Source organism: Podarcis muralis, chromosome 3 (assembly GCF_964188315.1).
Source record: "Podarcis muralis chromosome 3, rPodMur119.hap1.1, whole genome shotgun sequence".
NCBI classification, from domain to species: Eukaryota; Metazoa; Chordata; class Lepidosauria; order Squamata; family Lacertidae; genus Podarcis; species Podarcis muralis.
In genome coordinates this window covers 30,845,696-30,871,870 of record NC_135657.1, presented here as the reverse complement: position 1 = coordinate 30,871,870, position 26,175 = coordinate 30,845,696, and the positions used below count along the sequence as shown (strand labels likewise).

The 26,175-nt window shown below is 42.4% G+C and overlaps 1 protein-coding gene across 1 annotated transcript; it reads right to left on the bottom strand.

Moving 5' to 3' along the window:
- Window positions 1-2,045: 2,045 nt before the first annotated feature.
- On the bottom strand, window positions 2,046-23,529 carry FBXO28 (F-box protein 28). The gene is made up of 5 exons (XM_028724548.2): window positions 23,257-23,529; window positions 10,758-10,867; window positions 7,989-8,127; window positions 6,938-7,133; window positions 2,046-4,296 (listed from the first exon to the last, which is right to left on the bottom strand). Exons 1-5 carry the CDS (start codon window positions 23,491-23,493, stop codon window positions 3,902-3,904), a joined length of 1,077 nt encoding a protein of 358 aa, XP_028580381.2. The 5' UTR covers window positions 23,494-23,529; the 3' UTR covers window positions 2,046-3,901.
- Between the last annotated feature and the right edge of the window lie 2,646 nt (window positions 23,530-26,175).

Here is a 26,175-nt window from a genome sequence, read left to right as displayed (position 1 = left end):
TAAGCTTCCTGAAAAAGCTAGCAGCAATGGATTGTATTCAAAGTAGCAGTAAGGGAATAATCTGCTAGTGCAAGGATTTCTGCTTTCACATTGGAATGTTCTCCCCCCCCTAAACTTTCTAGGGTGTTCCCTCAACTCTCTAGAGCAAATTTGGGGAGGGTGCATGGTGCAAGTGGGGAATTCTGTTGCACAAGCAGAAATCCTTGCACTAATGAGTTAAAATGCAAATGCAAACAAGTACAGTCGTACCTTGGCTGACGAACGCCTTAGCAGTCGAAAGTTCTGGCTCCCAAACGCCGCAAATCCAGAGTGTTCCGGTTTGCGAATGTTATTTTGGAAGCTGAACGTCTGGCAGGGCTTCCGCAGCTTCCGATTGGCTGCAGGAAGCTCCTGCAGCCAATTGGAAGCGGCATCTTTGAAGTAAAATGCTTTGGAAGTCAAACGGACTTCCGTTCAGCTTCCAAGGTACAACAGTACTGTATTTTTCTGCCTATAAGGCGGCCGCGTGTATAAGATGACCCCTATTTTTTTGAACCCTTAATTAAGAAAGTCCTTGGTATGCCTTCCCCCCCCCCTTCTCAGTTTGATTCCCTGGCACCATATTTGCATAAATTAACTATCCCAAAATACAGACGTTCCTTCACACTGGCCGGAGTAGATGTGATGCCCTCTGCCGTACTAGAGGGTAGATACCAAAAGATTCCAACTGAGAAACGACTCTGCCCATGTGGAGATGGCAATCTGGAAACAGTGGCTCATGTTCTCCTGTCGTTTCCGCTTTATAAAGATCTGAGGAATGAGATCATCACCCCACTCTTACTTACCATCCCAGGCCGCCCATCTGCGGCCACATTGTTCTTTCTTTTATCAGATGAAAATGACCAGACAACAGCAAAGGTTGCTAGGTTTATCGAGGGTGCAATGAGATTAACAGCCACTATCTGAACGATAATCTTGGTCATCTGATTGTCTTTTTAATTGTATATATTGCTTGTTTTATGTTGCTATGGCCGTTGGCTAATGCGAATAAAGTTTATCTAATTAAGAAAGTGGGCCAGAGCCTGAGTCCAAACCTGAGCCCAAGCCCCTGTGCATTCACTATCCATGTATAAGATGACCCCAAATTTCTTACCAAAAATATATATAGCAAAAAACATAGTCTTATACATGGAAAATTACACTACCTACATGACTCCTCAACTTATGCAGAGAGAATTGTACTCTAGAAATTTGAATGCTTATTCCAGCTTCCATTTCCACAATACTTTCAATCATTCACTGAAGAGATAGGCGTTATTGCAAAACAGCTGTAAAATTTGTGAGTAGAGATTGTACAGATGCTTTCTAAACCTGGGGCAGGTATTAACTTCAGTTAGCAAAGCAGTTTTCCAAACTACTGAGGACAGCAGAATTTAACAGAGCAGCTTTTGCTTTTCTACGCCTGTATAAACAAACCTGACCAGGAAATACAGTTGCTCTGCAGAATACTTCTATGGTTACCCAAGAGTAATATGTTTCTGGAGGAATATGGGGCGTTTCTGACATGATGGTCTTTCAGTAGTATCTGTAAAGACGACCAATGTGGGTCAAGCAAATGACAGAAGTTCCTTCCCATGCCATAATCATGGGAATGAACCACTTTCACAATTGTGATTCTTTCTTGAAGATGTTTGTGTAGGATTCAGCCACAAGAAAGTGGTAGCTTATGAATGGGGTGTTACTCTGAAAATACCTGGTTGAGGGCCTAGCATGTAGATAGGCAGACTGCAATGTTTATGCCATAATGTCAGTATACTGTGCTATATACTTATGTGGTTCTACACAGACAGATGCAGAGAATCCTATTTATCCTGCTTCTCAGGCATTGCAAAGCAAGGATACTGGATTCGATACTGAAAGAAAATAACTGCACCGCACAGTAATTGCTGAGAAGACTACCATTTGTGTTCCCACTCTGGAATGCATCCGCAGTAGTTATTTCTAATGATCAATCATGCTGATGTTGTACAACAGAGCTCCTCAAAAATAAGAAACTTTCAAGTGAATGTTTTAAAATTCATATATTATCCTTGAGACAGTTGAATATATGCCCACTGCTAAGACACAAGAGTCTGCTCCCATTTAAAAGGGGGGACGGGGACACAAACAGTAAAAAGGCCTTAAGATAGCAAAAACAATATAATTAAAAAATCAAAACTCCAAACTCTTGACATCAAATTGTAATATATTGTTTTATGGGGGGGGGGAATCTACTCCAAATTATGAATTAATGGACTTTGATTAACATTTAAGAAAAAGCCCAGAACAGTCTTTAGGAAAGCTTTGTGTTTTATCTTTAACTTGACAAATGAAAATGAATAAGCAGCTTCCATTTTAAACCAAGGTACTTTAGCGAAATGTCTAAGTTACGAGTGGCCTTTTGAACTACCACTCAAATTCAATTTTCTATTCTCATTTCAAATTCATTCTTGTGAAAATATGTCCATTCGGCAACAGCAGATTAAGAGAAAAATGTAACAGTCGAGCAACAGTGACATCGTTTGGTAACAGCAAATTAAAAACCATGGACAGCAATACTTGTTGGATGCTTAAAAAAAAATACAACTGGGGAGAAATTCACTGTACATTACAACTTTGAGGCTGTTAAAGTGACAAATCCAGACTGTACAGTGCAAGACATGTGTTTCCAGTTACAAATTCAAAATGGAAGGAGTGCAAAAGAAATTAAAGCTTTTTTTGTCTGAAATCAATTTACTTTTTATGATAAGGAACACAGTATTAGACAGTTATTTCAATGTAACAGTAAGGTCTTTCTCTCAACATAAACTTTTTAGAATTTGAACCATGCCTTAGGAAGCCTGTGTAATACAAAGAACAAATCGTTTTTATCCAATGTTTAATAGTCTTTGAACCGCTGAATTAGCATCAGTAGTGTATAATCAGAAACTCACAGGCTAAAGGAATCAACCTTTAGATAAAAGAGTACCTGCTATCTATAGGCAAGCAGAAGCAGCAAAATAGCCTGGCTTATATACTCTTGACAAAAGTAAGATAAAATGACCTCGCAAGAAAAGAAACAGCTGTGCTGAAAGCAAATGCAAAGTCATGGCTAAGGAACCAAGAAATTGCGGTACAAAAGGTGACAGAGGCCAACTATTTAATTGCAACTCCAGGCAAATGCTTTACCAAGCTGACTAAGCAATGCATGCGTCTCTCCATGCAAAGATAAAAATATGGCTCCAAATGCTTAGGAGGAGGGTATGCATTTGTGAAATCTAAACTGAAGTCCCTTGCCTGTTAAGTTTTACAAAAATATATATAGCCAATACTGTAAGCTTCAGAAGTCATCTTTACTTGTTATGTTGACTCCCACATTTATAAGCTACTTTTCAGACATTCTAAACCTGGTCACTTGCAACAAAAAAGTCAACCTCCCCCCGTCAAAAAAACCAAAAACAACCCCACGAGATTTTCAAAAAGTGGTTCTTTCAAGTGAAGAGAACATCTGCTGTTTATCCACTTTTAATCTTCTAGCCAATTAAGCCTGGGTTTATTTAGTATACTCATTTACAGAACAGATGCATAAATATAAGTTTCACTTTAATAGTCATCTGCACAGAAAAGGAAAATTAACTTTTCAGAACGTGATAGAGCAGGTCTGGTTAGTACAAATCTATGGCAAGTTATAATGATTCTGTGCCGTAGGCCCACTCAAACAGAAGCAGGGCAGGTTTGGGAAGAAACATCTCAGCAATGAGAGAAAGTTGTTCAAGTCTATGGTGTTCTGAAGAACCAGCAGCCTAAATGACACCATGCTCTGAATAGCGGTATCCAGACCAGACAACCTGCTTGGGCTACTATAAAGCAGTACATCCTCCTGGAGGTGTCATTTATTCCAAAGTTATTTATTATTTCGAAGGCGTTTAGACTTCCTAAGCGCACCTATTGATTCAACAGCCTTCTTCCTTTTCCTAGGAGTCTCCTCGCTTGGTGCTGACCCTGAGGAATTGCCCACTGCGCTTTCCATAACCTCTCGCAGTTTACGTTCGAGCTCAGCCAATCGGGCATTCTGCTCACCTATGATCTGGGTTTGCTCAAGCAGTTTCTGATCTTGATCTTGCAGCTGCTTCTGTTGCTCTTGCACTTTGGTGCGAAGCTCCGATATTTCGCGCCTTAGCACAGTCACACCTGCACCGTTGGTTTTAACTTGCTGCTGGAGTTTGGTGACCTCCTGCCTCGATGGGTTTTGTTTGGAGAAGAGCTGCATTGTTGTTAAGGCTGCAGAAGGACCTGGAACTGCAGGAAGAGAAAATTTACATTTCTCCCCCGTCTCATTTCAGATTTTGACTTGCACTCAGTCTTATGCCTTCAAAACAGAGCATCAAGGTTTGCAAAGTGAATGTGAACAAGCAAATCTATAACTATTCCCCAGCATATAAACAAAATTTAATGCATGTGCAAGACTTGAGCATATTCACAGATTTTTACATTCCTGCTTAACAGGTAAAGAGGAAAGTGCTGTTTAGAGACACTCCTACTCTGGGTTGCAGCAAGCAGAATAGGTTGCCCTTCAAGTGAGCACGCCCCTTAAATATTGTTTCAACATTATGTTACCAACTGTATACAGTGGTACCTCGGGTTAAATACTTAATTCATTCCAGAGGTCCGTTCTTAACCTGAAACTGTTCTTATCCTGAAGCACAACTTTAGCTAATGGGGCCTCCCGCTGCCGCCGTGCCGCCGGAGCACAATTTCTGTTCTCATCCTGAAGCAAAGTTCTTAACCCAAGGTACTATTTCTGGGTTAGCAGAGTCTGTAACCTGAAGCATATGTAACCCGAGGTACCACTGTATTCTGCCCTTAAATATTACTCCAGATATGTTGGAGGCCTTTTACATTTTAGCACAACTCTTTCAGGAGCTCCTCGTGGTAAACAAAAAAGCCATGTTAACAGATGTTGGTTGCATGGGTCTCTCTTATGAAATCAGCATTCATGGGAAACAGTCACTTCAGTAATCAGGACCCACATAATCAGCCCCCAGCAATATGGTTGTTATGTCATTGAATGTTACCCAAGCCTTGCAGTAATTGTTTCCAGTAAAGTACCTGAATAACATTCTTAAGAACTAACCTCATGCTTCCAGACCTCCCCATAAGCAAAGTAAAATTTAGTGCTGGAAAGTGAGATACGGCTGCTGCCCTCTAAAGGTTGACTCTAAGTATAAAGAGTGAATTATTTGGGCAAAAAGTAAACACTGCTTTGTTTTAGGATTCAAGTTTGGTTTTACTGGCCAAAGTTGTATACAAAATAGAAGACTGTAGGAAGCATATCGTATATAGAACAGAAGGAAGGAAGGATATAGAGGAAGCAAAGCCAAGTTGATTTATATTCAATATCTATTTTCATAGCTAAAAATCTCTTGGCATTTTACGTGAAAAAATATGTGTGATTTGGTTATTAAAAAGGGACTTTGAACAGGTACAGAGTGAGTGAGGCTATCCTAAGACTTTAAAGAATTTTAACAGCTCTAGTTTGGTAAGAATCGTGGGGGTTAAAAAAAAAGTTTGTTATTAATTTACACTACTGTACATTTTTCTATTTTAATTATTGATATATTGTTAGAAGAGTTCTATATTATCAGTTATTCTGTTTGTATTATGTTCTGTTGCTACTATATACTGGGGAAAGCTATTTTATTGTATATTCAGTGCTTTTTTTATAGAAAAAAAAGTGCTGGTACTCAAACATGAAGTTGTTACAGTAAGTGCTACACTTTTAATGGGGGAGGGAGGTGCACCAGTAGTGCATACTCTTGAGCACCCCCAGAAAAAAGCACTGTGTATATTAATTTTACATTATTCAGTAATTAGATTCTATTATGAACCCCAAATCCAAACCTAAAGAGGATGAGAGCTAAGGGCCTCTATTGCAAAGCTGGAATTCCAGATAATAAACTAGCAAAAAACAGAGCTTGACAAGACATTACACTGCACTAGCGTTTTTGCTTTAAGGAAAAAAATTAGCACACAAGAAATAATTACCGGTACCTACTCATACGATCACACCAGGACAGGATTCTGTGGCTTCTAGAAAGTAATTTAATTTCCCACTGTAGGAGTATCAACCTATCATTAAGGGAGAGCAGGAAAGCTGTGCTCCACCCACCAAATCAAAAAGTGTAAATTACCATCATATTTTAGGTCATGGTGCTGCTTTTCCTAATGCAGTGTTAAGGAAAAATTAGGCAACAATAATAAAAATAAAAATAATATATCATCATCATTATCATCATCATCATCACCCCAACCCATCTGGCTGGGTTGTCCCAGCCACTCTGGGCAGCTTCCAACACATATAAGCACACTTACTGGGATGCAATGGGGATGAAGCATGATGGCAGTGAGGATACAGTGGTGCAGGCTCACTGGCAGAACCAGTCTGGTGCTTCCAGCCGTGCATACATCAATATGAAGTTACTTTCAGTAGTACAAAAGACATGAATATAAGCAAGATAACCAAAGAATGAAGGTTCTTCCTTTTAGAAGCCATTGGATTGGATCCAAAGGACACCTCTGTTCACAGAAGGGCCTTCAATCCTGAGAAGAGTCCTAGGAATAGGACTTCCCACCCTATTCGAAAGGAAGCAGAGCAGATTTGTGGGGAATATAGAGTTGGGGTGGGGGAAATTATCATCCTTCTCCCTTCCATGCACAGAAGCTGGAAGCACACTTTCCACTAGCAGAATGCTTCTCACTTGTTCTCTGGGTCCTTCAAATAGTTTCTATTTTAAAACGTTATGTTCTGTTTTAATATAGTAATGGAACACCCTTTTTTAATGATAACATTCAGAGGAGACAAAAATCACAAGAAAGTGGAAGTACTATAGCTTCCCACTGGCTGCATAATGTACAAAGACTCAGAGCATACATGAGGTACCTGGAGCTGCCGCTATAAGCCGTCCCGATACATCTGATCCAGGCAATTTTCTTTTTAGAATTGGAACAATCTTCTCATCAAAATATTCCATTGCCATCGATGAAATGTCCCTTAACTCCTGAAGGACTTCGTGGGCTCTCTGAGGAGCTTTGGTAGAGTTTACATACCTTAACACACGATAAATTTCATCAATTACCTAAAACAAATGAGAAAAGTTGAGACATGGCGACTGGCAAAAGCTAAGAGCAGCATATGGTGGTCCCGGGCCCTAAGGAAGTTAGATTGGCTTCAACCAGAGCCAGGGCCTTTTCAACTCTGGCTCCGGCCTGGTGGAACGCTCTGCCTCATGAGACCAGGGCCCTGTAGGATCTGATTTCTTTCCGCAGGGCCTGTAAGACAGAGTTGTTCCACCTGGCCTTTGGCTTGGAGCCAATTTGATTCCCTCCCTCCCTTTCTTTTTTCCTTTCCTTCTCCTTCTGCGATGAGGCTAAATTTTAATATTTTAATATTTCAATATTTTAATGTTGTATTTTAATTTTGTTTTTAAGTTGTAATCATTCAACTTGTTTTTATTATTGCTTGTAAGCCGCTCTGAGCCCGGCCTTGGCTGGGGAGGGCGGGGTATAAATAATAATAATAATAATAATAATTATTATTATTATTATTATTATTATTATTATTATTATATCCTTTAATAATGTCTATTTTCTACAGTGACTTAAAATTATTTTAAAAGTAATTGAAAGGTACTTGAAATTATCTTGAGAACAACTTATGAGTCGTTTACCGTTTTATTTACAAGCAATGCAATTCACGTTTTAATCAATGTTTTATAAATGGTTTCAGCTAGTACATTTACATACCATATGATCAAAGCCCTAATAAGTTGTTAAGCCAATCTGTTATTAACAAAGGAACAGCATTTAGATAAGAACCATCTGAGATAAGCCTACGGAAGGTTCTGAACTTCCATCAGTGGCTCGTCAAAACAAAGTTTAGCCCTAATGACTTATTCCATCACACTTTAATGCAGCCATCTTTTGGACTTTACCTTCCCAGGTATAAAGCAGCAGAGGTTAGAATCCACATACTTCATGAAGGTCATATTTAGCAGGGACAGCCTTGTTTCTACAGCAGCAAGAATGTCTGCATGGCGAGCTAGCGAGTGATTTCTCCGTTCCGATTCCCGTCTACAAAGACACATCCAAGACAGTGAGAAACACTGCAGACAGGTGGAACAATATAGTCTGGAAGTTTACAAAATTCTGTCACCAAAAATGATGTGTGCTTTAAGAAGCCGTTCCATTTTTTCCCATTCTAGTTCAAAATAATAATGTTTATGACTCAATCTGCTTTTATATAGATCCAACAATTATCGTATTATTTTCCAAGTAATTTTCAGACACGGGTGAAACTAAAGAGCCTTGAGTTTCCTTGAAAAGTAGATGGAGTACTTTAAAAATAAATACATGAGGAAAATGCATTGCTAGAACATTGCTCATAGCCCTCCTTTGCTCACCACCATTGCCACACATGCATGAGTCCAAGAGGAATTCCAACAGCAGTTTGATATTTCACACTATAGCATAAGAACTGGTTACAGGTGACATTGCTTAGGCTATCAGTTCAGCACCTAATGCGAAGATACCAGAAGCTGTTGCTAATTTAATTGAACAGTAATATCCTTCTCTTTTTTCCACACACTCCCCGCTGCAAGGCCCATTTCCACCTGGCCTAGTGGGCAGCCCCAGACTCCCAGGAGCTTCTTTTAACTCTTCAGGGTGAGTCTGGGCTCCGCCCCCTTTGCCATGTGGAAATGGACCTTGCAGCAGTCACGGCAGCAGCAATGTCCCTCCAGCCTCCCTATGTCAGACCTATGTTATAGCCCAGGGATGGGTTAGGGCAGGGGTCAGCAAACGTTTTCAGCAGGGGGCCAGTCTACTGTCCCTCAGACCTTGTGGGGGGGCAGAATATATTGGGGGGGGGGGGAATGATGCAAGAGCACCACGAACCCTGGTGGCTGCTTACCTGTGTCTTGAGAGCAGCAGGGGCAGGAGGCTCCGGAGAGGGGCTGCTTAAAATGGTGGCTGCTCAAGCACTGCTGCTGCTGGCACCAACAAAGCCCAGCCCCCTTCCTCCTCTAGGCAGGGCGGAGACAAGCCATGAGGAGGGAGGGAGGAGGCGCCGCCAAGGGAGGGAGAGGGAAATAATGTGCACGCTGGCGATCCACACAGCGATTCCCAGACCATCCGCGGGCCAGATCCAGAAGGCAATTGGGTCTGATCCGGCCCACGGGCCTTAGTTTGCCTACCCATGGGTTAGGGTTTGATTGTTTCTCTCTCCGAGCCAAATTTGGCAGTTGGACGGGACATCGCCTGACATTATGAGACCCATTTTTGCCCACATGGCTTGAAATCAAAAAGCACAGGTAAGGGCACAGCCCACAAAGCACTGACTGATCAGCTGATCTTGGGAAGCCCCATGCACAATGCTTTGCGGGTGCTGCCAATCAGCTGATCAGTGAATGCCTGCAAAGACATGTTCAACTCAGCCATGTTTTACAGTAATATGTGATGTCGAGTGTAGGGCAAGTGGATGTGGTTTGGCTAAAATAGCCTTGCAGGTCAAAGCGGGAGGTTTGGCACACCTAATTAGGCCCACAGACTGGAGGTTCCCCACAGCAGTTCTAACTTTCTGATCCCAAATGGGACCCTCAAGGCAGCTTACAAATGTACTAAAAAATGCTAGGCATTGTATATGAATAAAGCACAGAGATAAGACAGTAAAGAACTCAAAGTTGTTTACCAACCTGAGAGCCCTGCAAAACAAGAGATTTTAACCAGCTTTTTGAATGCTATGGGAGTTGAGCTGGAGTTTTCCTGGGGAGAGAGAGTACCATATAGAAGGTGTTACCATTCAGGAAACGCTGAACTTGGGAGGTGATTTCCTTGACCTTAAATGGCTGTGGCTTCCATAGAAGGGCCTCAAGTTGTACATTTGAGAAGCTAGCGCTTCAACATTTCTCTGTAAGTGCCTCCGTTTAAAATCAGTTCTACCTCTGGCAGTGCTGAGAAGCCAAAAAACCAGCATACAGAATGATAACCTGCATTAAGTACCGTACATAAACCAGGATATAAAGCGATGTGGGAGGCACAGTCTTCTATACAGGGGCTTTTCAATTCCCAGATGTAGCCCTGCTCTCTATTATTTTTTAAATTTACACACACACACACACACCCTTCAGTGGCCAGTTGGTATATGCAAACAAAACTCACTATCCTATTCCAGTGTGTGCCATGCAATTTGTAATCCCACTGACCTACAGCAGGGGTAACTAACACGATGCCCGCGAGATGTTTTGACTACAACTCCCAAGCAGTCTTTGCCAGTACAGCCAAAGGTCAGGTAATTATACTTCAAAACATCTGGAGGGTCCCAGGATGGTGAAAGATGGCTTACAGTATTACTATAGGATATCACTGATAGTGCCTGTCTTCTCTAAAGGCAAGACAGGCAGTGACACTCAAGCAAAATGAGAGCCTAGGGCCAAGCAGAGGGGGGAAAGTCAACCCAAACAGAAAATAATTCAAGGTACAGATTGTTCTGCTGCAGTGCTAAGGTGCACAAACAGGACTGGTAGCTCATTCTTCATGCTATATTCAGAACCTTGACTACTGTCACAAATCCATCAGGCACAAGCAGGATATATTCTTTAAATATTTGTTTCACAACCGGTTGCAAAGCAGCTTTCCTTATATAATCTTCTTGCAAATACAGATTTTTAAGGAGTATTACTTGTGACCTTGTGGTAAGCACATACCTTGGGAGCTGTGCTTTAACCTGTTTCTGGCACAAGTTGTGGTATCTTTCCACTTTCAGAAATCCCTGATTCAGCATTCTCTGGCAGACCAAGTCCATTCGCTTACAAACCTACATTGAAAATACAAAAACAAAACTCAAGGTGTCTTCTTTAGTAGTTAATAAGCTGTGAGCCCCTCTTATGATTAACCAGCTTGTCTTAAGTGCCACAAGGCTACACAGCACAATTTGAAATGGGGCCACTTCCAAAGATTACAAAACCGTCACTTTGCCCTTTCCAAATAATTTGTTCCAAAGCTCCAACTTCAGAACGTATTTACCGCTCACAGGGTGTGGATGTTGATGTCTTAGCAAAAAATTTCCATGCTTTCTAGTGCATGAATGAATTCTCAAGTGGCATAACACTCTTCTTAAATGGATTCTTTAAAAATTATGACATTCACTTCAATTCCATTTATTATACAGTATGTTTATTCCACTCTTTTATCTGCCGAAGGAGCTCATAATCAAAAAGAAGCTGAGGCACATGCTCAGGTTTACAGACTAAAAGGTAAGTCACACAAAAGAAAAAGGTGTGGAGGGAAAAGAGAATGGCAAAAGATCAAAAACAATGCCAGAACAAGGTAGAAAGTTGTAACGGTGCAAGTAGCTGCTACTACTGCTGCTGTGAGTAGACTGTCTCGCCAGAGTGGTACATGCTCTGGTTATCTCCCGCTTGGACTACTGCAATGTGCTCTACGTGGGGCTACCTTTGAAGGTGACTCGGAAACTGCAATTAATCCAGAATGCAGCAGCTAGACTGGTGACTGGGTGTGGCTGCCGGGACCATACAACACTGTCCGACACCGGCTCCCAGTACGTTTCCGAGCACAATTCAAAGTGTTGGTGCTGACCTTTAAAGCCCTAAACAGCCTCGGTCCTGAATACCTGAAGGAGCATCTCCACCCCCATCGTTCAGCCCAGACACTGAGGTCCAGCTCCGAGGGCCTTCTGGCGGTTCCCTCATTGCGAGAAGTAAGGTTACAGGGAACCAGGCAGAGGGCCTTCTCGGTAGTGGCGCCTTCCCTGTGGAACGCCCTCCCATCAGATGTCAAGGAAAGAAACTACTATTTGACTTTTAGAAGACATCTGAAGGCAGCCCTGTATAGGGAAGCTTTTAATGTTTGAAGTTTTATTCTGTTTTTAGTCTTCTATTGGGAGCCACCCAGAGTGGCTAGGGAAACCCAGCCAGATTGGTGGGGGTATAATAAACAAACAAACAAACAAACAAACAAACAAACAAACAGGCATTTCTATTCAGCTGGGGCAGTGACCTTCCCTCACTTTTCTTGCCTGAACAGAGATGGCCAGGTACCTGGCAGCCCAGCTGATGACAAAGGCCAGTGTCCCCTTTCACTTTATTCTGCGCTCCCAAGACAACCATCAGTTGGAGCAGACACAGTTCTGGCTGGCAAGAAGAGAACACGAAGGTATATTTTCTTTAGATATTCCTCCTTTGGTCAATGATGAGGGCCAGGCCAGTTTGCCCACTGCCATGGAGGGGGGGGCAATTATCCTTGTTCCTTTGGTCACTGGCTAAGGACACAGTCGGCTTCCTCTCTGAACACTGGAGTTGCTTACACAAAATCTATTTCTAAGCTTTCAGTGATACAAAGCTACTGAACAACACACCTACTGGGCATGAACTGGGTGGCAGCTGAAGATTTGTTTTCTTTTAGATTTTAAGAAGAATGCAGAGAAACTGGAGAAGTTTTTGAAGAAAGCAGAGATGACTAAAGGTTTATAAACACCATACACATGAGGCAAGACTGAAGAAACAGGTTCTGTTTATCCCAAAGAAAAGCTGAAAATACACACCCGTACCAGAAAAAATCAGGAAAGATCTTGAGGAAGACAGGAGGGGAAAAAACAACCATCAAAGGAGAGAGACCAAAGTCATTTGGCTCTGCTCTCTCAGACATTTAAAACAAGGAGATTCTGTGAACCACTCTGAGATCTTTGGATTAAGGGTGGTATATAAATTTTAAAAAAATAAATATTATGCAGTCTAACACAGATTGACCTGGCCTTCCAAAGAGACACCAAGTAAGAGTTATAATCAGAAGATATATATATATATATATATATATATATATATATATATATATATATATATATTTCTAGCCCATCTTTCTTTGTGCAGTTTTGTGCAGTAAAACCCAAAATATGTTCACAGTTGTGTTATCAAACAGGTTGCTGAAGGAAGTTATTTATTATTACTTATTACTGGCCAGGTAACTTCTATCTTTTAAAAAAGAAGAAGGTTCTGAAAGCTAACATGGAAAGAAATGAACTCCTGGGGTGTTTGGTTTAAAAGGCTGCTCTGCTCTGCACTCAATATTCACTACAGAAAGGCTGTATTTTTTCCGCATTGTTAAATATATTTTCATCTACATTTCAGCAAAGGAAGAAACTTCTTTGTTTTTTACCTGAAACTAACAATATGTCCTTGAAAACAGTTACAGCATCTTTCCCTGAAAGTGATACTTGAGCGCAAAAAGTTTATAACGTTATGTTCCACTGTAACGTATTCTACAAATCAGGGAAGTTTCTTAATTTATACTGTAAAGTCTCTGATCTTGGAACCTCCAGTTAAATTGTAGCATGCCAATCTAAGCTTTCCCCGACATAAAAGAGATTGAAAGTAGATTACAAGCCAAATGAACGACTTTATGTACTAATGCTTTGCGTGTTGGAAAAACACTGGGTTCATACAGCACCTAGGTGCCTAGAAAACTTACAGTTCGTGACATGTATAAATGTTTGGTGTGTTCCCATCCCCCCTGGGCTAGCATCTCTAAAACAACTGTATTGGCTTCTACAAATGTGGTTTGACATCCATGAATCAGAAATAATCTCCAATGTTGCCGCAGCACAAAAGCCATAGCTGTCAACTTTCCCCTTTTCTTGTGAGGAATCCTATTCGGAATAAGGGAACTTCCCTTTAAAAAATGGAAACATTGCCAGCTATGACAAAAGCACACACAAAAGCAAGAGAGAGAAAAACCCAGCACTGCCCATGTCATAATTTAATGTGAGTCTTCTCCACCCACTAACTTAAGTAGAGTTCCTTGATATACACATTTGGAAATGATATGCGTACCCTGACACCTAGTGGCAAAGCAGAATACTACAACCTCCGTCAAAATCTACCTGGGAACATAGAAACAAAACCGGTTCTGTTCACTAATGCTATAGAATTCCACACATAAGCAATATGTATAGGGATGGATAAAGGGGCAAGTAGGTTTGCAGACTGACACCCACATATTCAGGGAGCTAAATCCTACACAACAAAGGATCTCCAAAAGGCTGTATCCCAACTCGAACGACAAAATGGTGGATGCAACTCATGTAAAAGGTAAAAAGGTAAAAGTCCCCTGGATGGTTAAGTCCAGTCAAACTTGACTATGGGATGCAGCACTCATCTCACTTCAGGCCAAGGGAGCCGGCGTTTGTCCGCACACAGCTTTTCTGGGTCATGTGGCCAGCATGACTAAACTGCTTCTGGTGCAACGAGACACCATGATGAGTGCCAGAGTGCATGAAAACACCATTTACCTTCCTGCTGCACCAGTACTTATTTACTCGGCTGAAGCTCAGACATGCAATTTTGGGTGTTTTGGCAGCAGGGAAGCAAGATTCATAGTTAAGATTCAAACTCACTCTTAAGTATGTTCAAGATCAAACTACTAAAACAAAAGGATATATTTTAACAGTATTTGTGGAAGTTACTTAAATTTTTCAGCCTAATATTATTACTGAGGGGAAAACCACACAGGGTCTGAAATTGGGGAATCCCTGAGAAGTGCCCCTACTGAAGCTACACAGAATATTTTGGGGCCATGGCATGTCTACCAAAAGATGCCAGTTCAGAATGCTGCAATGGAGGTGCGAGGAGTCAAAGCCAATGTCAGAAACTATTAGGAAAGATACTGAATATAAAACAGCAAAAACTTTAATGACACTTCTATGTGAAATATGATGCACCCATATTTGAAATACTATATGCAGCTGCATCACAGAAAAGGTATTCCAGAACCAGAAAAACTACACAGGGTCTACCAAAATAACAAGAGTAACAGGATCATGTTCCCTATGAATCCCAGAACAGCAGAATATGTAATTTGTTAAGGCAGAAACAACCAATTCATTGCAGTATGAATTTTCGTAAGTTACACCCTACTTCATCAAACATGTGCAGTGGCCCACACACTTGATGAAGTAGGCCTTTGACAATACCTTTCAGTCAAAGAAAGCACTTCACCTTATGAACTTGCGGAGTTAAGCACCACAGAACGTAATGATGGCACCGGCAAAGGCCACTTTTCAAGAAGGACTGAATCAATCAAGGATAGATACTGATTATAATAGCTTGAAAATGGAACCTAAATGGTAGTATGCTTCCAATTACCATTTGTTGAGATAGGCTTCCACAGAGTAATGGACCAACTGAATGCTGAAGGCAGAATGTCAAGTGAGGCAGATCTTTGATCGGACACAGAAGAATAATGCAGTTTAGAGAACAACTGTAGTTAAGAGGTATATAAATGGTTTAAATAGCCTTGGAATCTTTTTATACCATTATGCTACCCAATTCTCTTCCTCCATTTCTTACATTTAAGAAATCTTTTCACTTCCCCCTCCCCATTGACTCTTCCTCATTTATCTTCCTTCCCTTTGCTCCAATGTTTCACTTGATTGCTTACTTAATTACTGCCTCTGCATTTATACAGCTGCTCTATAACAGGAGTTCTCTAAGTGGCTCACAAAACAAAACCACATGCACTTTAAAATGAAATATAGAATAAAGTTGCAACAAATTCCTTTACAAAAATTAAAACATAACTTTGTATGTCTAGTCTGTGATCAGATGGTAAGCCTACAAGGAGGGTCTGTTCTAGTTCACTGAAGATTTTTGCACAATATCTAATGGTTTTAGATGTTTAAATTACAATAAAGCTAATTCCCCAAATCCAAGTCTATAGTTGTACAAGCACAGTATGGCACTGCTATCATTTTGAGAGAGGTTGAATCAAGTGATGTCAAGTGTGTGTCCAAAGTTTTCCCCCACATCAAGTTTAAGACAAATCCCCTTCTTGTTCCACTGCCTTCCTATCTGCAGTCCCTGCTGCATGAATGACTCGTTTTGAGAGAACATATATGAAATTCTTATCTAATATCCAACTGACACCACTATCTCAAAAAGGCCCAACTTGCTATGTTTGGAAATTTCAGTCAATAAACCTAAAAAGCAATCAAAGCTGTGAAAAAAAGAGTGAGTGTTTTTCTTACTAGTGCCAGATAGAAGCACCCCCCAAAAATAGGTTTAGCCAAGTTTTTATACGGGGGACTGTAAGAGAAAACGAGCAAAGAAAACCAGTTTAAAAGAGATGAAGATTGTGATCTCCCCCTCCACCCCAGAAAAAGCTCTCAAGAACAGAGCTGTCCTCTACTAAAGACAATGATCAATTTACGCGCCTGCTTGAGGTGACACAAAAGTGGCTGGAAAAGGGTAGCACAGGCTTATGAGCTCTCCACCATCACGTGTGATGACCTGGAATGCAATCCCCGTGCAAATTGGGGGTTGCCTGTGCTAAGTGTAAGTCAGAAGAACATCTAAGAACATAAGAGCCTGGCTGGGACAGGCCAACGGCCCATCTAGTCCCATCATCCTGTTCACACACTGACCCACTAGATACTGGTGGGAAACCAGCAAGCATGATTCACACATAAGTGCGCTATCTCTTCCTGTGGTTTCCAGAAACCAGTATTCAGAAGCATTGCTGCCTCCGGGTGTGGTGGCAGAGCAAAGCCATCACGGCTAGTAGACAGAAGCCACACACTTTGATAGGTCTGTGTGAAGATGTGCCTGGACACTTGAGAAACTTTCTGGAATAGCCTCGTGCACAAGAACAGAAAGCATGAATAACTGGCGCACATAAGCACTGGTCAATTGTGGCATTGGGAAAAGATTGTACTCTTCTCTAGCTAGTATAAAGCTGAAAAAATAGCTGCCAGGAGAGCCTATAACCTCAAGAAACAGAGAATTATGGACGTCTCTTCTTCGCGGCAAACACTATTTCATGAACACCTGAATGCAGTCTCCAGATAGCCCTGGATTCACTGCCGTACTTAGAATACCACCCTGGTATGTGGGCATCTCAAAGGCCACTAGCATTCGGTGCAATGTGGTTGCCTTTTGTCTGGAAGGTTTGGCTGTTCAAAGTAGTCAACTTCCAAAGATGGTTGAGACACGGAGAACTCTTCCAACAAGTACTTATTCCACTACCTGCACTTCTTTTTGTCTTTTGAAGTCCATTCAATTGGCTTGTTTCGCGCCATGAGGCCCTTACTTTCACCATCCAAGTATTTCTGGATACAATCCTTATGTTCCACTGACCTCCTCCTCTGAACACTTTTCACGGGCACAGAAGAAGCTCAACTAGACTGTTGGCTCAGTGACAAGCCAAGGTAGCAGCTCTCGGGAACCGTACAGCAAACCAGTGAACAACTTGGCCAGCTACATGTACAACTTCAGTAGTGTCTATGCAGGTGCTCCCTTCCTTTTGAGTGCCACTGGTTATGAGCAATCATTACCTACCCCAGACAACTGGAGTTCTGCCAGCCACCAAATCCTGGATTGCTTTGAAGCCATTTTGGTTTTGCACACAATGGGAATCTATGATTATCTACAGCTTTCTGGTTCATTTCCCCGTTTGTGTGAAGGGGCTGTGTACAGGTGCAGGAAGCTTATCCGCACTGCATTTAAAACTAGTTGGGTCTCTCATATATTTGTCAGGATATACCGTATTTTTTGCTCTATAAGACTCACTTTTTCCCTCCTAAAAAGTAAGGGGAAATGTGTGTGCGTCTTATGGAGCGAATGCAGGCTGCGCAGCTATCCCAGAAGCCAGAACAGCAAGAGGGATCACTGCTTTCACTGCGCAGCGATCCCTCTTGCTGTTCTGGCTTCTAGGATTCAGAATCCTTTTTTTTCTTGTTTTCCTTCTCCAAAAACTAGGTGCGTCTTATGGTCTGGTGCGTCTTATAGAGCGAAAAATGCGGTAGTGATGTTACACTGCAGGAGCAGGAGGTGGAGAATCTAAATTACATGCCGAGGTGATGAATTCCACAACCTGTATAAATTACGCAAGTCTGTATGATCTCTTATATTTTGCAGAATTTTTTGTTCTGCTTCCGAGGCAAATGGTGGAAAGAAGCTTTGCAAGGCATTGAAGACTCAGCACCCGACACCTGAGAATCACCTCCAATGATCCTTTTGGCTTCTGCTTCTTAGCCAAGATTTATCTACACTTTCAAACGCATCTTTGCAACCATAAGCAACAAAAACTGGCCTTGGGCAGATTCTCTTTTTTTAAAAGAATCCTTAGGTTAGAATGTTAGGTAAGCTAGTTTCTAGAGCTTTCCTGCAATTCTGTGCAAGTGCTGAGTAACTCACAGCCTTGACGTTTCTTTAAAAATGTAAGAAGATCCCTGCAGGAGCTGGTTTCAGTGCCTCCTGCAGTGGTATTTACGGTAAATCTTTCTGAAGGGCTTCAGAGATGCAGCCCCTGACCCTATGCATTCCTTCGGATCAGGATACTTCACTGTGCTGGGAAGTATAGTAATTATAAATATCTGAAAATCAGTAACAAGAAGCATAGTCAAGTTGATGCCATCTGGATGCTATCAAACGGAAGTGTTTTGAGCATGTACACTGAAATAATGTATTAATCCCTGTTACTCTAAACTAGCAGGCTTGTATTTATAGTTATTTATTTAATGGATTTATACTCTGCTCTTTGAAAAAGGACTCCACAGAGCAGCGTACAATATTTCAAAGTACAAATCCATAACACAAAAACTTTTTTAAGAAATAGCAACAATAAACATCAGTATAAAATAACAATAGCTTATGCAAAACCCAGTTAACTACCCTCATTTATATTCCCAATCAAACGCAGATACCAAGTCATTCAGTGCTTCAAAGCACTTTGAATTTGGCCTGGAAACTCACTGATAATCATTGCAACTGACACAATATTTGGATAACACCTCCAGATTTTTGACCCCTGCCAAGAACCAGGCAATCACATTCTGTACTAGTTCAAAGTTTCTAAACTTTCTTCAAAGGTGCATTACAGTAGCCCAGTCTTAATGAGACAAGTGCATGGAGAACTAATATGAGATCTGACTTTCATCTTGCCTGGATCAAGCTACAGCTTGTTCTTTCTCATCCATTCTTCAACAGCCTCCAAGCACCAGCTTAAAAATACCTCGGCATGGCTGGGGTGAGAGGATAGAGTCAAGAGTCCGCTACATATTGATCAGCACAGGATGTAAACACGGTGCCAAAGAGTGTCAAATTCATGATCGCCTCTGCTTCCATTATCTTAGTTGAAGCTACTGGTACTGAACAGAATATGGTGTCTGGAATCACCCACCCATCCCCCCGTTTCTCTCCTTTGCTCTTCCAGAGCAGTCCTGGGGTTCACAAATGAATAGCAACCTAGTACCCAGTGTGCGTACCGGTACATTGAACGCCTTCAAAAGGGATGTGCCATGGAGGTTGTTGCTCAAATCCCACAAATTGAAAGCACCTTGTGCACTATGGATGTCAGCACACAACTATAAAGTGAAAGAACACAACAGGGCAATTAAACAAGGCATCTTAAACACATACAAATACTCCATTATTTTCAAGGTGCATTTTTATATATGAGAAAGGGGTGGCTGGGATCAGAAGTTTAGTAATTTTCCGTTCTGTTTCTTTGTACTCACCACCTGTTTCATAAGCCTATTGTTGCACATGTTGTTAATACTAAGGTTAAAATCAGAACAGGCAAAACACATAAGAACTACTGCTCTACCATGTATTCATCTGTCTGTTGAGAAGCTGCCTGAAATTGGTCGTAGAACACTTTCCCAACAACTGGATATTTGCTTGTTTAGTTGCTTAATTTTTTCTGCTTAACTTGCTCTGTCAGTAATTCCTCACATCTGCATATGTTTCAGAATCACCAGATGGAGAATTGTTACATGATAGGAGGATTATCTTAACTGCGATAGAAGATGGGAGCCCAGAATGATTATCTCCGTTCAATCTTTGTAACGAAGAGCCTGGTCTGAACTCTTTGGGCAAAATACTGCTGAGTGGGCAGCGTCATGGCCAACAGCAAAATCAAGTTGCATATAGGGCAGTAGGGCTTTGTGCTGCATGAGCCCAAGGCACCTAGAACAAAACCTAAGACTGTCCTTCCATCTGTCTCACTTCTGAGCAAGGCAGCTTAGTTACTCTCATACATATCCTTCAAATAATCAATTCCCCCTTGCACTGGAGGGACACTGTGCTTCAAAAACACTCAAATAAATATAAGCACGTCACTAAGCACAACTGTTTTTGCCGCTTCTGCTAGACAGAGAGAAGTAAACTGCACAAGGCGCTCCCAAGCTGCACTATGGGAACACGGCACAGGGCCAGCTCTGCTCCAACAAACAAATGGGACAAGTACAGTGGTACCTTGGTTCGCAAATGGCTTAGTTGGCAAAGAAATCAGCTCCCAAATGCCGCAAACCCGGAAGTGTTCTGGTTTGTGAACGTTTTTTGGAAGCCAAACATCCGACACAGCTTCTGCTTGAGTGCAGGAAGCTCCTGCAGCCAATTGGAAGCCGCGCCTTGCTTTTTGAACGGTTTCGGGAGTCGAAAGGATTCCCAGAAAGGATAAAGTTTGAGAACCAAGGTACCACTGTACTGGAAAAGGAAACAAGTTGGGGAACTGTAGGATACTGAACCTTTTAGACAGCTAGTACGGGTTTATCAGATTTGCATTATATACCATGAAAATGATCAACTGTATATGATTAATTCCACTCTTCAAGCCATTGAAGCAAGAAGGAATCTTACTTGGATCTTTCCCGTCAATCGCTATGCACTGTGAAGCGGATAGAATGTTTGGCTGCTTAGCTACATCAGTTTGATGCCTACGTAAACACATCAGCTGAGAAAAGAGAGGGTTTGGTGTTTGCTTCACAATAGCAACTAGAAATCCACTGTTACTTTCTTATAAAGCTTTAATATTTAACCCAAGCTAGTTTTTCATAGCACAGTGATGAAGTGGCCAACGCAACTGTCCTTTGTAGTAGCCAGTGCTTTTTTCTAAAAAAAATATGTTTGGGGGATACTCTAATTTCCCTATTCATATTGAAATACTGCCCCTCAATGAGGCTAAACTTAGATTCACAAAACGTTTAGGGGTATGTGTACCCCCAGAAAAAAAGCACTGGTAGCAGCTTCTGTTTAGCAAGGAATCTCAGCTACACCAATTCTAATAATATTTAAGATAAATTAAGAATGCCATTCTAAACTCACTTACCTGTGAGTACAGTCTGATGAACAGAATGAGACTAGCTTCTGAGCACTTATGTATAAAACTGGGCTGTATGTTAGATGGCAACCACCCTCCAAGATCAGAGGAATATGAGGCAAAAGCAATAATGCACATTTCCCCTTCTAATTCAATGTTCTAACCCAGGCATAGGCAAACTTGGCCATCCAGATGTTTTGGGACTACAATTCCCATCATCCCTGACCACTGGTCCTGTTAGCTAGGGATCATGGGAGTTGTAGTCCCAAAACAGCTGGAGGGTCGAGTTTGCCTATGCCTGTTCTAACCAAAGATGTTTGTCATGGTATTACACACATCTATCTAATTTTCCCCCCAAAGGGCTGTAATGCTGTTTGATGAAGAGGTAACAGAAAATGAAAACTGAAAGGTGGAAAAACCTGTCAAAGTTTTACAAGTTAGTCAATTTGCTTTGACCATAGGTTGCACATACCAACAAGAGAAATAAAGCAAACAAAATTCTGTTCATAGTCATATTTATTTTCAAAAAGTGTCAAATATCTCAGGCATCAAAATAAGCTCTCCTTTAAGCAGTCAATGACACTCTTCATCACAAAAAGCTGTGTTGTAATCCAATGCATATCTACCCTGAAGTAGTAGGCACTCCCAAGGTTGAGTGCCTTAGCCTGCAATCCTATGCAATTGCACATTACCTGGGGGAAAGCTGCACTGATGAATATCCGATTTACTTCCAAGTAAATAAACAAAGGATTGTACTGCTGTGGAGAAAAGGCCATACTCTTGCAGAGAAACCTACAGAGACGGCATTCACAGGCACATACATGGGGATCCATTAAAATTAAAAATTAACATTGGACACTGGTGTAGACTATATCAAAACATGGACCTGATCTCAAAAAGCATCAATTTAGAGGTATTTTTTTCAATAATGTTTTAAGATTTTTTATATGGAGAAAGTCTGACAATAGGAACTAGCTTAGGGAGAATATAAGCCTTAGATTATTAAACATCTGCTTTATGATACTGAAATTCTAAAGCTACTGAATGCATCCAAACTGTGCCTTTATCAGAACAGAACTAAAACAGATGCAGTAGATACTCTTCTTATTTCACAAATTCCCTCCCTCCCATGTGACTATTGCCACATGGATTTTCTGCCTTTAGATGAACTTGAGATCTTCTGAGAATTGCTCCTAGCAGTATGCACTTGCCCCCAACTCTGTGGAATTACGAGATACATTAAATAATTACCAAAAGAAAGAAAGAAAAGCATTCCATTCGCTAGAAAGCACTATAGAAATTATATACAGGCCCAAAGCATAGATTATGTACCGCAGTCTCTTTGCATGGTAGAGGAAATTAACTCTACACGATCAACCTCATCGTTAGAGTCCCATCGCCCATGCTATATAAAGAGATGGTCTGCAATGGAAACGCTGTCAAGGGGGGAAAAGTCAAAATACAAGGAAGCGGGGTGGGTAAGGGGGGGGGTGAATGTTGAATATGAACAGGGTTCTAATGAGATACAATGAGGATCCGATTTACAGAGACCTTCCCCCCCCCCCCCAGCGTCGTACCACCGATTCCCAATCTTTCCCGAAAAAGGCGCAGCAGGCGGATAGAGCTCTGCCGCAAAGGGGCTGCAACCTGCGGCCATCATCCTTGGCCCTCCCCCGTTAAACCTCTGCCTGGATCCCTTTCCCTCCCTCCCCCACCCCCCAAAAAAGAGCGGGCGATTTCTTCAAGGTGGGCAGGAGGAGTGGGGAGAGGGGATTTCCAATGGAAAGGGAATCCAGAGGTCATCCAGTGCGACCACGCCGGTCTCTCCCAAATCAAGCAGGGAAAGGGATAAGCCGGGGAAGGAGGCGTGGAGTTGGGATCCCCGAACCGAATCAAAAAAACCAAGTGGAAACGCTTGCCAATCCGGAGGGGAGGGGTGGGGTGGGGGGGAAACGGCAAAGCGAACGGATGCGAAGTGTCGCGCCCCCAAATCCCCCCCCCCCTCAGCCAAGGCAGGGGTCCGAGGCGTCGCTTCTTCCTTCCTCCCCACCCCGGTCCCGCGCCTCCCTCTCCCCCCACGACGCGGCCCCTCACCAGGCGGAGCTGGCTGGTCTCGTCGTAGGACAGGAAGCCCAGGATGCCCTCGATGGCCACGATGGGCAGCCCCACCAGCGTGTTGCTCTGCGGGAGCTGCTCGAGGGGCTGCGCTTCCCCGCCGCCGCCGCCGCCGCCGCGGGGCTGGGGCAGAGGCGGCGGCGAGAGCCGCGCCGAGTCCATGGCGCCTCCTTCCCCCTCCGACAGGAGCCGCTCGGCCGCCGCCACCACCGCCATCTTGGGGCCTATTCCCCTTCCTCGGCTCCGGGAGGGGGCACTTCCTGTGGCGACGTCCCCGCCTCCTTCGCCGGCAAGGGCGCTTTAAAGAGGCCGCTTCCCTCGGTGTCTCGCGGAGGGTCTCGGCGGGGTCCTCCTCTGAGGGATCCTGCTGCTCGGCAGGGCCGGGCTCCCGCTGTCTTCGAGTCGAAGAAAGAGAGAACTGAAGAGTTGGAAGGGGATCCCCCGAGGGTCATCTTGCAGTGCAGGAATCTCAGCTAAAGCACTCGTGACAGATGGCCACACACACATATACACCCCTTCCCCCTGAAAACTCATGCATGTGTGAACCACACCAACCCCTATAAACAGCCATAATAAGCAACCCCAAGTCCTGCTGATCTCGATAAACATCAATGTAGAGGTATCACCACCCCCAAAAAAATAATGCTTAGGGGTTGGTGTGGTTCACACATACATGTGGGTGACCTTGGGCTTAGCCAGTGCTTTTTTTTCTGGGGGGACGCAGGAGTACACATACCCCTAAACATTTTGTGAATATAATAATAATAATAATAATAATAATAATAATAATAATAATAATAATAATAATAATAATTTATTATACCCCACCCATCTGTCTGGGTTTCCCCAGCCACACTGGGCAGCTTCTAGCAAAATTTAAAAATACAATAATAATCTAAGATTGGCCTCATTGAGGGGCAGTATTTCCATATGAGTAGGAAAATTAGAGTACCCCTAAACATTTTTTTAGAAAAAAAAAAAAGCACCGGGCAGCTGCACTAGAGGGGAGGGGAGGCAAACCTGGAGGCTTCAGGCCAGCCCTGGGGGTTTGGCAACCCTAGTAAAGAAAGAAAACTGGTGCAGCTCCCTCAAACTTAAAAGAGTTTGACTTCTGAACCTGGGGGGGGGGGGAGGGTGAAGGGAAGGACATGGTGGGCACCATGTTGGCAAAGCCAGATGGAGACAATATTGAGCTAGGTATCGCAACAACCTGATAGGGTGCAAGGCAATGTTATGTGCTCCTGGCATAAAGCCTCAAATTTACCTCCTCAGCATAGGACTGGGAGCTGAAAGGATCTCAGACTATACTGTAAATATGTGGGGCAGAGAGGAAGAAGGGGAACGAAGGAAAGCACATCTCCCCCTCCCACAAGGTTTTCTCTTGAGTGGGGGATGGGGTGAGGCAAGATTCAAACCCAGGTCTTTGTGACTCATCATGGCTCACATTCTGAGCCAGTGGCGTAGCGTGGGTTGTCAGCACCCGGGGCAAGGCAAGTAATTTGCGCCCCCTAACCCATGGATTTGCGCCCCCTAACCCGTGGATTTGTGCCCCCTAACCTGTGGATTTGCCCTAACCCCAGATGTTGCGCCCGGTGCGGCCGGCCCCCCCTGCACCCCCCACGCTACGCCACTGTTCTGAGCCCCCACATTGCAGCATTATTATTATTATTATTATTATTATTATTATTATTATTATTATTAGTGTTATGTACTAAAGTTCTCACCCTGGGCCAGCAGGGGGATACTGTAGATAGTTTTCACTCAGGTCAACATATGCAAATAAGGAATTGAAAGTGACATTCAATGATTGGATCGTTACAGAAAGTTGTTACTGTTGCTCTGTAGTTGAGCTCTACATAAGAAGGTTGGCAGAACCCTTCAGTTCAGTTCTGTTCTGGCCTGTGAATAAACAAGAGCTGTCTAAAGAATCGCTGTGTCGTCTGATATGTTCACCCACAATTTAACAATTATTATTCTATGCCGCCCTTCATCCAAAGACCACAGAGCGGTTTATAATATGAAAACACAAAAACGCATGCCATAATAACAAACAAAAACAATACCCCCTCCCCACAGTATTACAGTTGGACCAAGAGCTAAACAAGCTCAGGTTGAGAGATAGCTCAGACTAGCATGAGACTTTTAATCTCAGGGTTGTGGCTTTGAGCCCCTTATTGGGTGAGATTCCTGCATTGCAGAGGGTTGACCTAGATGACCCTTGTGGTCCCTTTTCTACAAATCTATGTTTCCTGCTCCTCTGCTGCCCAATGCCTACTGCCACACATTTTGGGCTCTTGTACCCACAGAGTTACACTAGCAGAGTACAATTATAACACTTAGCTGGTATGGCCTGGTGCTGGTATATCTTTGGAACTTGTCACCACAAGGGTATTTGTTTATTTTTAGGTGTCTTTATCCTAAAGACTTTTTAAATTTCCACCCAAGCTTTCCTTGATCTGTACCCTGTTTTTATTCGTTTGAATCCCCTTAAATCCTGTTTTGGTTGGTTTTAACATGCTTTTATACTACCGTTTTACTGGTTTTGTGTTGTATTTCTGTTTTAATTACATTGTTGGTTTTTTATATTGTATACTCTAGAGATTAAAAAAAAATTAAGTGGTTTATAAATTGTTTTAAATAAAATACATGAATAAAAGCTCACATTGATTACTCCTGAAGGAAAAAGAAAACACCTTTCCAGACTCAGCAAGCATATTTCAATTAAAAGAGAACTTTTCACATCTTAGAGATCCTAAGAAGTTTATGTGGGACAGAAAGTGTTTCAGTGACAGAATTGGAGGTTGTTTTTACAGCCATATAGGTGTAATAGGCACAGGTGCCCTGAGAGCAAAACTCGACCAACCTAAGTAGATAGGATGGAGTCAACCCTGATTTCCC